At 47.6% G+C, this 15620-nt stretch overlaps 1 protein-coding gene across 3 annotated transcripts in view; it reads right to left on the minus strand.

The window, feature by feature from the left end:
* Window positions 1–15620, minus strand: part of dgkh (diacylglycerol kinase, eta) — a 651598-nt gene that overhangs the window by 398851 nt on the left and 237127 nt on the right. For all 3 annotated transcript variants that reach the window (XM_070894157.1, XM_070894158.1, XM_070894156.1), the window contains exon 3: window positions 231–341. In XM_070894157.1, coding sequence (XP_070750258.1) covers window positions 231–341 — 111 coding nt within the window. The remainder of the gene's footprint in view (window positions 1–230; window positions 342–15620) is intronic.

The following is a 15620-nucleotide window of genomic DNA, read 5'->3' on the forward strand; positions in this document are numbered from 1 at the left end:
GAATGTTATCTGGTCAACTGTTGCACTCGTGTGGCTCAGTTCCAAGGTTTGCATATCTTTTTTAAAAGCAATTTACGCGTGTAATTTTGTACCCACAGCACTATTTTGAAGAAGACCAGAGGAATTCTCCCCGGTGTCCTGGCCAATATTTATCACTCAACCAACATCACTAAAACAGATTATCAGCAAAATGGCAACTGTTAAATACTTCAATGCATCTCGGCCATTACCTTCGAATCCTTGGCATAGTAAAGAGTTCTTCCCCGTAGCTTGAAGTATCTTCTTTTCCATCGCTGAAATGAGCTGGTTTGCTTCAGTAAAAATCCTTCTTTTATACTCGTCTGCAAACAAATTAAAACACAACAGTGAAGGCAACCGAGCAGGTAAAAATTCTCAAAATCAATACTATTTCTCTCATTCACAGGGACGACTACAAGTGCTGCAGTTGTACAAGTAATTGAATATCAACACAATTCAGAAAGTCCACAGCACATCACTCCCACTGTGTTAGTTGTGGCTCAGTGGGGTGCACTCTCTCCTCCGAGTCAAAAGGTTGTGGGTTCAAGTCCCACTCCAGCATATAATCGAAGTTAACACTCCAGTGCAGTGCTGAGGGAGCGCTGCACTGTCGGAGGTACCGTCTTTTGGATGAGACATCAAACCAAGGCCCCCATAGTCCCTCTCAGGTGGACACAAAAGATCCCAGGGCACAATTTCGAAAAAGAACAGGGGTGTTCTCCCCAGTATCCTGGTCAATATTTATCCCTCAACCAACATCACTAAAACAGATTATCTGGTCATTATCACATTGCTGTTTGTGGGAGCTTGTGCGCAAATTGGCTGCCGCGTTTCCTACATTACAACAGTGATTGCACTCCAAAAGTACTTCATTGGTTGTAAAGCTCTTTAGGATATCCTGAGATCATGAAAGGCGCTATATAAATGCAGTCTTTCTTTCTAGTAATGCCAGCCTGCATTGACAGCCAAGACCTGCAGAGTGGATTGTGCTGGCTCGTGCTCTATCCATTTACACACAAACTAGGAAAGTGCATTGTCTCACAATGGCGCGAGGAGATGCTGTGGGTGTGAATGGCGCACAGTTTACACGCACCCCAGGTGAAAACTTTCACACTGTTGCTGTTACTTTGTTCCTTTTAATCTTGTTACTTGCATTGCAATGTGGCTGTTAGCTGATCATTAACTCGAGTTATTGTCATAATTTTCACTCCAGTTAATTCTACAGTCCAAAGAGATGAGAATTTTCCCTGCTGTCTGCATGTTGTGTATTTTGCTTGATCACTAAGCATTTTCATGCAAACAAGCATTAAAAAATAATAAATTAAAAAAAATTAAAATATTTATTTTAGAAAAAAAAATTATTTTAAAAATATATATATTCAAGAGGGTCCTCCTATCAGGACCCTTTTTGAAGAATCATAAACATGCATTTTGCTGGTATCAACATCAGTTTGGCTCAGTTGGTAGCACACTCACCTCTGAGTCAGAAGGCTGTGGGTTATTGCCCCACTCGAGGTTGAGACTGACTCATCATCATCGGCAGTCCCTCGAACGAGGATGACTTGCTCCCACAAGAGTTCACAGATGTTTCAATGAAGAACCTAATATTCCAGATCCCGAACTACATGTTGAAGGGTGGAAGATGCCTGTACATGGATTTTTTTAACATGTGGTGGCCGTTGCACACCAGCCACCACACGGGCTTAACAGAGCTAGGTCTTGGTCCAGTGGCAAGGATTACCCAGGACGACTGGAGACCTGCTCTGCTGCACGGACCTAGTGCGCACACATATCGCAGTGTGGGCTGGCCCGTGCTGCCCCTGGGCCCTCGCCTCTTCTGGGCCCTGTACTCTCATTTGCCGCACCTCCGCCACGATCTCCCTCTGTACCAAACATTCACCGCTCCTCCGCCACAAACATTCACCGCTCCTCTGCCACGATCCCTCACCGCTCCTCCGCCACAAAAACACTTGATGCACCTCCGCCACGATCTCCCGCCGCACCTCCACACCAAACATTCGCCAAACCTCCGTCTCGATCACACACCAAATCTCAGCCATGATCCCTCATCGCTCCTCCGCCCCGATCACTCGCCGCAAGTCCACCACAACCTTCTCGCTGCTCTGCTGTACCTGGGCCCCGCCAATGTTCCTGCCCACGCTCCAAATGGCGACCTGGGTCCTGATGACGTCACCCAGTCGCCCATTCGCCCATACTTGGAGTGCTCGCGCTGGAAGCTGCAGTGGTTTGCTCCAGCTCTTATGCTCCCGACCTGCGGTGGTGTTCTCTAAAGGAGTACCGTATCACTGAACATGGTGCCTTTCAGATGTGGCATTAAACCAACCAACGCTTGCATTGTTGAAGTGGCTATAGACAATCCAATGGTACTACTCCAAGAGCTGGGAGATCCCTGTATGTCCTCATCAACATCTGCCCCTCAACCAAAACTTTCTCCCCCCAAAAACGGTTAACTGGTCATTCAACAACTTGCATTGATATGTATGTCAAAAAAAATGTTTCCCACCTGACCCGCCACCGATCACACCCGCTGATCGCCCCCACCCGCCCCCCCCAACCCCCGCCATTGTTTCCCCTGGCTCGGGAGTCTAGAAATGGAGGATATAGTGTCAGGATAAGGGGTCGGCCATTTAAGACCAATATGAGGAGGAACTTCTTCACTCAGAGGGTTATGAATCTGTGGAATTCTCTATCCCACAGGGCTGTGGATGCTGATTCGTTGAGTATATTCAAGGCGGAGATAAACTTTTGGACTCGAGGGGAATCAAGGAATATGGGGATGGGGCAGGGAGGTGGAGTTGAGGTCGGAGATCAGCCATGATCTTATTGAATGGTGGATCAGGCTCGAGAGGCATTGGGACTACTCCGATTCCTATTTTGTTATGTTAAACCTAAGGCACTTCACAGGGGCTTTAACAGATGAAAATTGAGCCATAAATTAGGACAGGTCAAAGAGGTAGGTTTTTAAAGGAGAGAGGTAGAGAGGCTGAAGAGTTTAGGGAGGGTATTCCAGAGCTTAGGATCGAGGCAGCTGAAGGCAGAGTCGCCACTGGTGGAGTGAGGAAAATTGGGGATGAACAAGAGGCCAGAATTAGAGGAGTGCAGAGATGATGGATGTATGGCTGGGGGAGGTTACAGAGTCATGATGGCTGACTGAACTAAAACTGACACAACGGTTCCCAAAATGACAGTCTGGCACTGGCAGCCTAAGTAAATCAGATTGCTTTGGTTTCCTTTACATAATAAGCATTTGCAGCACTTTGTTCTGTAACAATGCCTGGGTATCTAGTGACTGGAAAGGAAAAGCTGACCTTAATCAACTGTCCTTGGCATTCTCAGCTTCCTCCTCATGTACTCGGAACACAGACAGGAGACAGGGAGAAATATTCATCCCAAGAAGTCATCATTATCACGGTCATTTACACTTTTACAAATCACATTGTACTGAGTGTGTATGAAAATTTGTTTCCAATCACAATTCGCTAAGCTCTAAGCTCCCGAATGTCTGCGTACGTGCAGCAAAAGACAAAGGCAATCAGTAATACGTAAATAGTTCCCGAGATTTTATGGTAAGGCTTTGACAGCTGAAAGTTCGGTTTTAAGAATCTTGTGACCAAAGGGTCATCAACTGAAAGGTTAACCCTGACTTCCTCTCTCCACAGATGCTGCCTGACCTGCTGGCTGTTTCCAGCATTTTCCCTTTTCAATGACAATCTTCTTGCTGGGTATCTGAAAAGAAAGTGAGCTATTTTTATCCCAGTCTATTCTTTAATGTCTTCAAGCGAGCTATAGGTGCATTCAACAAGAGACTTCGCACAACAGATTCTACCCAAACCAGAAAAGTGATTTCCACCTCCACACCACAGCTCCCCACCTGCCTCCCTCAGCCCCCGCCACCGAGACCCTTCTGTCACCTCTAGCCTCGATTACTCCAATATCCTCCTTGCAAACCTCCAATCATGTACTTTTCATTGATCAAAGGTGGCTAAATGGCGTTGAGGTACAGACCAGCCATGATTCCACCATCAGTATTTTGTTTCTTGTTTGACATGTTAGAGCTTTTGCATCTTTTCACACTGGAACACAATGCCATTCTTTCGTATGTGTGTCACACAGTAAATGGTACAGCAGCTTGTGCAGCCACTGCCAAGCAAGTTGGGAAACATGGCAGCCAGTCTTTCATTACCAGTAGCCATTAGAGGGAGCAGCGTGCGGCGACCCGCACCGGAAATCGGCGCAGTCCCGGCCTGGAAGACCATCAGCAGGCCGGGGCCATCAGAGGGAGCAGCGTGCGGCGGCATACCACAGCAGGGAGCAGCACGTGCTGCTGCAGGAGGGCGACGGCTGACTGCAGTGTGGGCAGGTACAGCAGGAGCGGCGAGGTCGGGGTGAAGGAGCGGCAAGAGTTTGTAGAGGGACGTAATCGGGGCCCGGGAGAGGCGAGAGTTCGGGGCCCAGAATAGGCGAGGGCCCAGGTGCAGCACGGGCCAGCCCACACTGCGATATGTGTGCGCACTAGGTCCGTGCAGCAGAACTGGTCTCCAGTCATCCTGGTTAATCCTTGCCACTGGACCAAGACCTAGCTCTGTCAAGCCCGTGTGGTGGCTGGTGTGCAACGGTCACCACACGCTAAAAAAATCCACGCACAGGTATCTTCCATCCTTCAACATGTAGTTCGGGATCTGGAATATTAGGTCTTTCATTGAAACACCTGTGAACTCATCCCTTTTTGGTGTGGAAGCAAGTCATCCTCGCTTCGAGGGACAGCCTATGGTGATGATGACCAGTAGGGCATTTACATATTCGGAAACTTGCACTGGAATTTCACTCGAATAACGCGACTGAGTTAGTTCTGAGATGCAGACGCCTCAATCACCTGCCTTGTAGAGAGCGTCGGCCTGTGGCTCAGTGACCACACTTGATCAACTCCGCTGGGCAGGCCACATTGTCCGCACTCCTGACACGAGACTCACAAAGCAAGCGCTCTACTCCGAACTCCTTCACGGCAAGCAAGCCAAAGGTGGGCAGAGAAAATGTAACAAGAACACCCTCAAAGTCTCTCTGATAAAGTGCAACATCCCAACTGACACCTGTGAATCCCTGACCAAAGACCGTCCTAAGTGGAGGAAGTGCATCTGGGAGGGCGCTGAGCTCCTCGAGTCTCATCACCAAGAGCATGCAGAAATCAAGCACAGGCAGCAGAAAGAGCATGCGGCAAACCTATCCCACCCACCCCTTCCCTCAACGACTATCTGTCCCACCTGTGACAGGGACTGTGGTTCTCGTATTGGACTGTTCAGTCACCTAAGAACTCATTTTTAGAACATAAGAACATAAGAACTAAGAACAGGAGAAGGCCATCTAGCCCCTCGAGCCTGCTCCGCCATTCAAAAAGATCATGGCTGATCTGGCCGTGGACTCAGCTCCACTTACCCGCCCACTCCCCATAACCCTTAATTCCCTTATTGGTTTAGAATGGAAGCACGTCTTCCTCGATTCCGAGGGACTGCCGATGATGATGATGATGGTCACCTCTGAGTCCCACTCCAGGGACTTGAGATTATAAATCTAGGCTGACACTCCAGTGTAGTGCTGAGGGAGTGCTGCACTGTCGGAGGTGCCGTCTTTTGGATGAGTCGTTAAACTGAGGCCCCGTCTGCTCTCTCAAGTGGCCGGAAAATATCCCATTGCACTATTTCGAAGAAAAGCAGAGGAGTTATGCCTGGTGTCCTGGCCAATATTTATCTCTCAATCAACATAACAAGAACAGATTATCTGGTCATTATAACATTGTTGTTTGTGGGAGCTTGCTGTGCGCAAATTGGCTGCCGCATTTCCTACATTACAACGCTTCGAAAGTACTTCATTGGCTGTAAAATGCTTTGAAATGTCCAGTGGTCATGAAAGGTGCTATATAAATGCAAGTCTTTCTTTCTTTTTGTAAGCCGGTCGGTGGCCCCGAGATGGAATCCGTGCAATATGTCTGAGAACTGAGAGTTAAGCTTGTGTATGTAAAGGACACGGGGAAAGCACAGAGAAATGGAATTGCACTCGATAACTCCAGTCAAAGGGTTGCCAACTCTGGTTGGACATATTCCCTGGAGGTGTCATCACATGACCTCCCGGCTCCAACTGCCCCACCCACAAACTCCCATCATTGGTCGCCCGACATGTCCGTCCTCGCGGTACCCTGTCTACCCACGGCCAATTGGAAAGCGTACAGATTCTTTGTTATCCGATTGGATGATTGGTGACTGTCAGTCAAACAGCCTTTATCCCATGCCCAATATTTTTATCATTAGCAAACAAAAGCGTTCAAATAATTCAAAGGGCGGGGGAGTGCTCTGAAGTGCTCTTGCAGAGAGCCGGCACAGGCTCGACGGCCCGAAAGGCCTCCTTTTGTGCTGTAACCGTTCTATGATTCTAGGAATTTCCTGTTTTGTTCTCCTGGGTTGCTGGCAGCAATGTCTTTGAGATTAATCTTTAATTTCTGGAGACGCCAGGGCAATCATGGAGAGTTGGCAACCCTACAAAGTGCTAGTACCATCCCGGGTGCAATTCCTCTGGTGCTGACATGTGTGAGTGATATAATTAGGTTTCCGCAGAAGCACTGCATAACCTCCTATCCAGCATTTGCAATTTTGCTTTGCCTAGCGATTTTCTGTTGAAGGATCCATCTGCGATAGTCCAGGCTTTTCCCCACTGCTATTGCCTTGCGGTCATAGCTGAAAGCTATTTTCACAACAGGCCGATTCTCCAACATACTGAAATTAATACAAGCTGTGTATGGGTTAATGTGTACAGCGTTAACAGTTAATCCTTAACTGTACTACAGTTAGGATGCCCACGATATTATCCTGCTTTTTCTGATAGTCTAATCGTGTGGTGCTTTCTGCACAAGGAGAACAGGCTAAAACGCAAGGGTCAGATTTATTTATAGCATAATTATATAGATGCAGCGAAATACTAAAAGTACAATAAACTTATACATGAACTGCTTCAAAATACAAAAAGAGAAAAGAAGTCTAAAATGCTTGGTCTTTTCAGTGGTTTCTGAATAACAGTGTTGGATGATACTACATGATAGTTGACCCTCATTGGGCCCTTCTCAGCCCCTGCGCATGTAGAGGCACACCCAAACCAGAACACAAGGCTCTCTTTGAATTACATGGCTGTCGTCTCTAATGTAGAAGCAGATCCCTTGACGATCAAACAATTCCTTCTCCACAGTTAGCGCAGCGCAAATTCTCCAAAATCATACCTGGGCTACATGGGTTAAATTACAAAGACAGGTTACATAGACTACGCTTGTAATCTCTTCAGTGCAGTGCTGAGGAAGTGCCGCACTGTTAATAGGGCAATACTGAGGATGCGCCGCACTGTCCGAGGGGCAGTGCTGAGGGAGCGCCGCACTGTCCGAGGGGCAGTGCTGAGGGAGCGCCGCACTGTCGGAGGTGCAGTGCTGAGGGAGCGCCGCACTGTCGGAGGTGCAGTGCTGAGGGAGCGCCGCACTGTCGAAGGTGCAGTGCTGAGGGAGCGCCGCACTGTCGGAGGTGCAGTGCTGAGGGAGCGCCGCACTGTCGGAGGGGCAGTGCTGAGGGAGCGCCGCACTGTCGAAGGTGCAGTGCTGAGGGAGCGCTGCACTGTCGGAGGGGCAGTGCTGTGGGAGCGCTGCACTGTCGAAAGTGCAGTGCTGAGGGAGCGCCGCACTGTCAGAGGGGCAGTGCTGAGGGAGCGCCGCACTGTCGAAGGTGCAGTGCTGAGGGAGCGCTGCACTGTCGGAGGGGCAGTGCTGTGGGAGCGTTGCACTGTCGAAAGTGCAGTGCTGAGGGAGCGCCGCACTGTCGGAGGGGCAGTGCTGAGGGAGCGCCGCACTGTCGAAGGTGCAGTGCTGAGGGAGCGCCGCACTGTCGGAGGGGCAGTGCTGAGGGAGCGCCGCACTGTCGAAGGTGCAGTGCTGAGGGAGCGCTGCACTGTCGGAGGGGCAGTGCTGTGGGAGCGCTGCACTGTCCGAGGGGCAATACTGAGGATGCGCCGCACTGTCGGAGGGGCAGTGCTGTGGGAGTGCTGCACTGTCGAAGGTGCAGTGCTGCGGGAGCGCTGCACTGTCGGAGGTGCAGTGCTGAGGGAGTGTTGCACTGTCCGAGGGGCAGAACTGAGGAAGTGCCGCACTGTCGGAGGTGCAGTGCTGCGGGAGCGCTGCACTGTCGGAGGTGCCGTCTTTCGGATGAGACGTTAAACCGAGGCCCCATCTGCTCTCTCAAGTGAACGTAAAAGATCCCATGGCACTATTTTGAAGAGCAGGGGAGTTATCACCGGTGCCCTGGCCAATATTTATCCCTCAATCAACATAATTAAAAAAACTGTTTAACTGGTCATTATCACATTGCTGTTTGTGGGAGCTTGCCGTGCAAAAATTGGCTGCCGTGTTTCCCACATTACAACAGTGACCACACTCCAAAAGCCAAAAGTACTTCATTGGCTTAAAATGCTTTGAGATGTCCGGTGATCGTGAAAGGCGCTATATAAATCCAAGTCTTTCTTTTTTGCGTATAGGAGATTAAGAGCTGATCTAATTGAGATGTTTAAGCTGATTAAAGGACTTGATAAGAACATAAGAAATAGGAGCAGGAGTTGGCCATTTGGCCCCTCGAGCCTGCTCCGCCTGATCTGTAGGGTAGATAGGGTGGGGGAGTCCAGAACAAGGGGGTATAACCTTAAAATTATAGCTAGACCATTCAGAGAGTATTTCTTCCCAGAGTGGAAATGTGGAACTCACTCTCCCCAAAAGCTGTTAAAGCTGGGGGTTAATTTCAAAATTGAGATTTTTGTTCGTTAAGGGTTACGAACCAAGACGTGTAAATGGAGGTAAGATACATGAACCATGATCTAATCGAATGGAACAGGCTCCAGGGGCTGAATGGCCAACTCCTGTTCCTATGTCCCTTCCTATCTTTAGATGATGTGTGAACTGGGTGCCTGCTTGCATAATAGTTTGGTTGAGATGGAATCAGCATTCCAATGTCAGTCAACCCAGATATAACATTCCAAATAAGTAGACCCAGCGATGAAAGTAAGTTTGAATGAATCGTTTTCTGAACAGTGATATCGGCCTGCATGCCCACATACCACACCTGGAGTATTGTGTACAGTTTTGGTCTCCTTACCGAAGGAAGGATATACTTGCCATAGAGAGAGTGCAACAAAGGTTCACCAGACTGATTTCTGGGATGGGGGGATTGTCCTATGAGGAGAGATTGAGTAGACTAGGCCAATATTCTCCAGAGTGCAGAAGAATGAGAGGTGATCTCATTGAAACATACACAATTCTTACAGGGCTTGACAGGGTAGATGCAGGGAGGATGTTTCCTCTGGCTGGGGAGTCTAGATCCAGGGATAACAGTCTCAGAATAAGGGGTCGGCCATTTAGGACTGAGATGAAGAGAAACTTCTTCACTCAGAGGGTGGTGAATCTTTGGAATTCTCTACCCCAGAGGGCTGTGGAGGCTCAGTCTTTTGAGTATATTCAAAACAGACATCGATAGATTTTTGGATATTAAGGGGATCAAGGGATATGGGGACAGTGCAGGAAAATGTTGAGGTGGATAGATCAGCCATGATCTCATTGAATGGCGGAGCAGGCCCGAGGGGCCGAATGGCCTACACCTGCTCCTAATTTGTACGTTTTTATATTACAGTTCCTGTGGTCATTCAACAATCAATGTGAGTCGATACTTTCATGCAGCAGTAGGAGAAGGGGTGAGTGATGGGGATAAAGAAACAGTAGAACACGGGCGAGAACTCGACAGAAGAAAGAAAGACTTGTATTTCTATAGCGCCTTTCACGACCTCAGGACGTCCCAAAGCGCTTTACAGCCAATAAAGTACTTTTTGGAGTGTAGTCACTGTTGTAATGTGGGAAATGTGGCAGCCAATTTTTGCACAGGAAGCTCCCACAAACAGCAATGTGACAATGACCAGAAAATCTGTTTTCGTGATGCTGCTTGAGGGATAAATTTGGTCAGGACACCAGGACCAGTGTTTGAAATAATGTCTCACCCGAAAGGCGATACCTCAGACGGTGCAGCACTCTCTCGGTGCTGCATTGGAGTGTCAGCCTGGAGGTTGTGCCCCAGTCCCTTCAGTGGGAATTAGCATACTACCTTCTGACTCAGAGGCTAGGTGATACCCACTGAGCCACAGCTGACACCAGAAGGAAACGCACTGGAGCCATCATAAGCAGCAGGCCTAAATGTAACATTCAGGGTAGGGAAAAGGAATTGCTGGCAGGAACGTAGAAGGGGGGAAGTGAGCAGAGGCACTGACTGGAAAAGAAATGCAGTAAGTAAGGACCACTGGCTGTAATATTGCCCAGCAAATAACATCTCAGGGATCAAATTCTGCTTCCAGTTACTATCAACTAAGAGTACCTATGTCGTAGCTATCAGCTAACACAGCAAGGTGCCAAGGATTCCCACTCATTGCTTTAATTACATACAACAACCATTTTCATTTATATTGCATCTTAGTAAAACATCCCAAGGGGTTTCCCAGGAGTATTAGGAGAGCTGAGGGTCCGGGGCAGCACGGGCCAGCCCACACTGCGATATGTGTGCACACTAGGTCCGTGCAGCAGAGCTGGTCTCCAGTCGTCTTGGATAACCCTTGCCACTGGACCAAGACCTAGCTCTGTCAAGCCCGTGTGGTGGCTGGTGTGCAACGGTCACCACACGTTAAAAAAATCTACGCACAGGCATCTTCCACCCTTCAACATGTAGTTCAGAATCTGGAATATCAGATCCTTCATTGAAACATCTGTGAACTCATCCCTTTTGGGTGTGGAAGCAAGTCATCATCGATACGAGGGACTGCCTATGATGATAAAACAAAATGTAACACCGAGCCACATTGACATCAGGCAGATGCTTGGTCAAAGAGGTAGGTTTAAGGAGCGTCTAAAGGAGGAAAGAGAGGCAGTGAGGCGGAGACGGAATGCCAAAGCACAGCCGCCAATAGTGGAGTGATGAAAATGCACAAGAGTCCAGAATTAGGGGAGCGCAGAAATCTTGGGGGGTTGTGGGGCTGGTACAGGCTTCAGATAGGGAGGGGCGAGGTTACGGAGGGATTTGAATACAAGGCTAAAACATTTTTAATCGAGGCGTTGCTGGACATGGAGCCAATGTAGGTCAGCGAGCACAGGGGTGATGGGTAAACGGGACTTGGTGCGAGTTAGGACATGGGCTGCAGAGTTTTGGGTGAACAGTTTACGTTGAATAACATAGAATTTACCACAGAAACAGGCTATTCGGCCCAACAGGTCTATGATGGTGTTGATGCTCCACGCAAACCTGCTTCCACCGTACTTCATCCAACCCCATCTGTATATCCTATGTGTTTCTCATTCAGGTGCTAATCTAGCTTCCCCTTATTGATTTAACAAACTGACAAAAGACCATATTTAACCATTAACTACTGATTAGGGCAGTAGGGCAATAAAGGTACAGCAGTTATCATGGGTAACTATAATCTACATATAGATTGGGCTAACCAAACTCGTAGCAACACGGGGGAGGAGGAATTTCCTGGCCTGTATAAGGGATGGTTTTCTAGACCAATATGTCAAGGAACCAACTAGAGAGCAGGCCATCCTAGACTGGGTCTTGTGTAATGAGAGAGGATTAATTAGCAATCTTGCTGTGCGAGGCTCCTTGCGGAAGAGTGACCATAATATGGTAGAATTCTTTATTAAGATGGAGAATGACACAGTTAATTCAGAGGACTAGGGTCCTGAACGTAAAGAAAGGCAACTTCGATGGTATAAGACGTGAATTGGTTAGGATAGACTGGAGAATGATACTTAAAGGGTTGACGGTGAATAGGCAATGGCAGACATTTAAAGATCACATGGATAAACTTCAACAATTGTACATCCGTCTGGCGTAAAAATAAAACGGGGAAAGTGGCTCAACTGTGGCTAACAAGGGAAATTAGGGATAGTGTTAAATCCAAGGAAGAGGCATATAAATTGGCCAGAAAAAGCAGCAAACCTGAGAACTGGGAGAAATTTAGAATTCAGCAGAGGAGGACAAAGGGTTTAATTAGGTGGGGGAAAATAGAGTATGAGAGTAAGCTTGCAGGGAACATTAAAAACTGACTGCTTCTACAGATACGTGAAGAGAAAAAGATTAGTGAAGACAAATGTAGATCCCTTACAGTCAGAATCAGGTGAAGTCATAATGGGGAACAAAGAAATGGCTGACCAATTAAACAAATACTTTGGTTCTGTCTTCACTAAGGAAGACACAAATAAACTTCAGGAAATAATAGGGGCCCGAGGGTCTAGCGAGAAGGAGGAACTGAAGGAAATCCTTATTAGTCAGGAAACTGTGTTAGGGAAATTGATGAGATTGAAGGCCTGCTAGTCTGCATCCCAGAGTACTTAAGGAAGTGGTCCTCGAAATAGTGGATGCATTGGCAGTCATTTTCCAACTGTCTATCGACTCTGGATCAGTTCCTATGGATTGGAGGGTAGATAATGTAACCCAACTTTTAAAAAAAGGAGGGAGAGAGAAAACAAGGAATTATAGACCGGTTAGCCTGACATCGGTAGTGGGGAAAATGTTGGAATTAATTATTAAAGACGTAATAGCAGCGCATTTGGAAAGCAGTGACAGGAGCGTTCCAAGTCAGCATGGATTTATGAAAGGGAAATCATGCTTGACAAATCTTCTAGAATCTTGTGAGGATGTAACTAGTAGAGTGGACAAGGGAACCAGTAGCTGTGGTATATTTGGACTTTCAAAAGGCTTCTGACAAGATCCCACACAAGAGATTAGTGTGCAAAATTAAGGCACATGGTATTGGGGGTAATGTATTGAGGGTAGTGGATAGAGAACTTGTTGGCAGACAGGAAGCAAAGAGTAGGAATAAATGGGTTCTTTTCAGAATGGCAGGCAGTGACTAGTGATGTACCGCAAGGTTCAGTGCTGGGACCCCAGCTATTTACAATATACATTAATGATCTAGATGAATGAATTGAATGTAATATCTCCAAGTTTGCAGATGACATGAAGCTGGGTGGCATTGTGAGCTGTGAGGAGGATGCTAAGAGGCTGCAGGGTGACTTGGACAAGTTAGGTGAGTGGGCAAATGCATGGTGGATAAATGTGAGGTTATCCACTTTGGTGGCAAAAACAGGAAGGCAGAATATTATCTGAATGGTGGCAGATTAGGAAAAGGGGAGGTGCAACAAGACCTGGCTGTCATCGTACATCAGTCATTGAAAGTTGGCATGCAGGTACAGCAGGCGGTGAAGAAGGCAAATGGTATGCTGGCCTTCATAGCGAGAGGATTTGAGTATAGGAGCAGGGAGGTGTTACTACAGTTGTACAGGGCCTTGGTGAGGACACACCTTGAATATTGTGTTCAGTTTTGGTCTCCTAATCTGAGGAAGCACATTCTTGCTATTGAGGGAGTGCAACGAAGGTTCACCAGACTGATTCCCGGGATGGTAGGACTGACATATGAAGAAAGACTGGATCGACTAGGCTTATAGCCACGGGAATTTAGAAGAATGAGAGGGGATCTCATGGAAACATATAAAATTCTGACGAGATTGGACAGGTTTGATGCAGGAAGAATGTTCCCGATGTTGGGGCAGTCCAAAACCAGGGGTCACAGTCTAAGAATAAGGGGTAAACCATTTAGGACCGAGATGAGGAGAAACTTCTTCACTCAGAGAGTTGTGATCCTGTGGAATTCTCTACCACAGAAAGTTGTTGAGGCCAGTTCGTTAGATATATTCAAAAGAGAGTCAGATGTGGCCCTTACGGCTAAAGGGATGAGGGGGTATGGAGAGAAAGCAGGAATGGGGTACTGAAGTTGCATGATCAGCCATGATCATATTGAATGGTGGTGCAGGCTCGAAGGGCCGAATGGCCTGCTCCTGCACCTATCTTCTATGTTTCTATGGTTCTAGACATAAATTAAAACAATGTACTACACGCATCAAAATAGCACTGTTAACAGAACTGAATATAGAAACATAGAAACATAGAAAATAGGTGCAGGAGTAGGCCATTCGGCCCTTCTAGCCTGCACCGCCATTCAATGAGTTCATGGCTGAACATGCAACTTCAGTACCCCATTCCTGCTTTCTCACCATACCCCTTGATTCCCCTAGTAGTAAGGACTTCATCTAACTCCTTTTTGAATATATGTTCAATAGCGCTTCGTAGTGGCCAACATAAATCATTCTTTGTGGTTCTGCAATACTTAAAATAACCAAAACTCAAAGGCAAGGATAATGAGCACAATCCTCTCACACTGTGATCTTAGGGGGTGAAATTGGCTCTTTTTTACAGGCCCATTAGCACCTAATGGGGTGGAAGAGACTTTTCAGCCGGGGGAGGGCAGCGCTACCGCCTCCCGGGAAATTGCTCGGGAATTTGCGGAGGCGCTGCCACGGGTGCTCCAGGCTGGCGCGGAACCGGCGAGGAGGTCATCACCGTGCGCGCCGACCCCTCATGCCCCGTGGGGGAAATTGTTCGGCGGGCCAAGGGGCTCACGCGAGCAGATATGAACGCCAGCTTCACGGACTGCTCTCAGGGCGCTCATTAAAGGAGAGGACTCAAGCGCACCAGACCGCCATCGTTTTTGGTTTGCCGACTCTCGGGTCGGCTCCACGATGGCAGCCCTAGCGTGGTCCGGGCCACCATCGCTCCGTTCTGGGTGCCGGGCTGCAGGCCTGGTACCACACTGCCCTGGTGGCCCAATGGGGACCGTGCAGAGTGCGTAGCGGCCCTCCTCTTTAATCGACGGGGAGGGGTATTGAAGCGGGTCAGCGCCATGCAGAGAGCCGTGTAGCGCTTGACTCACCGTCCCAGTCACGTCCCGGGAACCGCCCCCAAAGGCAAGATTGCACTCTAAGTAATAAAACGATGACATCACAAGGATGGAGGACAGTGATTGGTTCCTCCAGATTCAATGAATCACGGGACAGGGAAAGATTCTTAAAGAAAGCTCATAACTGATTTAATTTGATTCAATTGCTGATTTTCTCATTTTAAACTTAAGTTATAATTATGGTATATATTATTTAATTTTGTTTAATTATAATTAATCTTTATTATACTGATTTTACTGTTGTATACTCCTTATTATATTATTTACAATGTCATTTGAATTTCGTTTTCTTTCGTTTTTCACCTGTGTCTATCTGCGTGGGCATTTTATCTGCCGTTTCGGACCCGAGCCATTAACCTCTTTTTACACTTTCTGCTCACGTTTTTTTCTCTCTTTCTCTCACTGGTCAATATCTAATTATTATTTGCGGGGCGGTAAGGACAATTCAGCAGCGGGGGCGGGACTTCTGCGCCGGGCACAGGAAGTCCCGCCCCCAGGCGGTTACCACCCCCAATCGGGGCACAGGGTCATTTTACCTTCTTATTTTTTTTAAAGTACAATAATTATTTCAGAAGGTGTTGCTTCCCTTGTTGCAGCAGATTAATTATTTTCAAGGTTTTGAGAGGGTAATAACAACCTGCATTTATATAGCACCTTTAACGCAATAACGCATCGCAAAG

The sequence above is a fragment of the Pristiophorus japonicus genome, chromosome 11 (genome assembly GCF_044704955.1).
Source record: "Pristiophorus japonicus isolate sPriJap1 chromosome 11, sPriJap1.hap1, whole genome shotgun sequence".
NCBI classification, from domain to species: Eukaryota; Metazoa; Chordata; class Chondrichthyes; family Pristiophoridae; genus Pristiophorus; species Pristiophorus japonicus.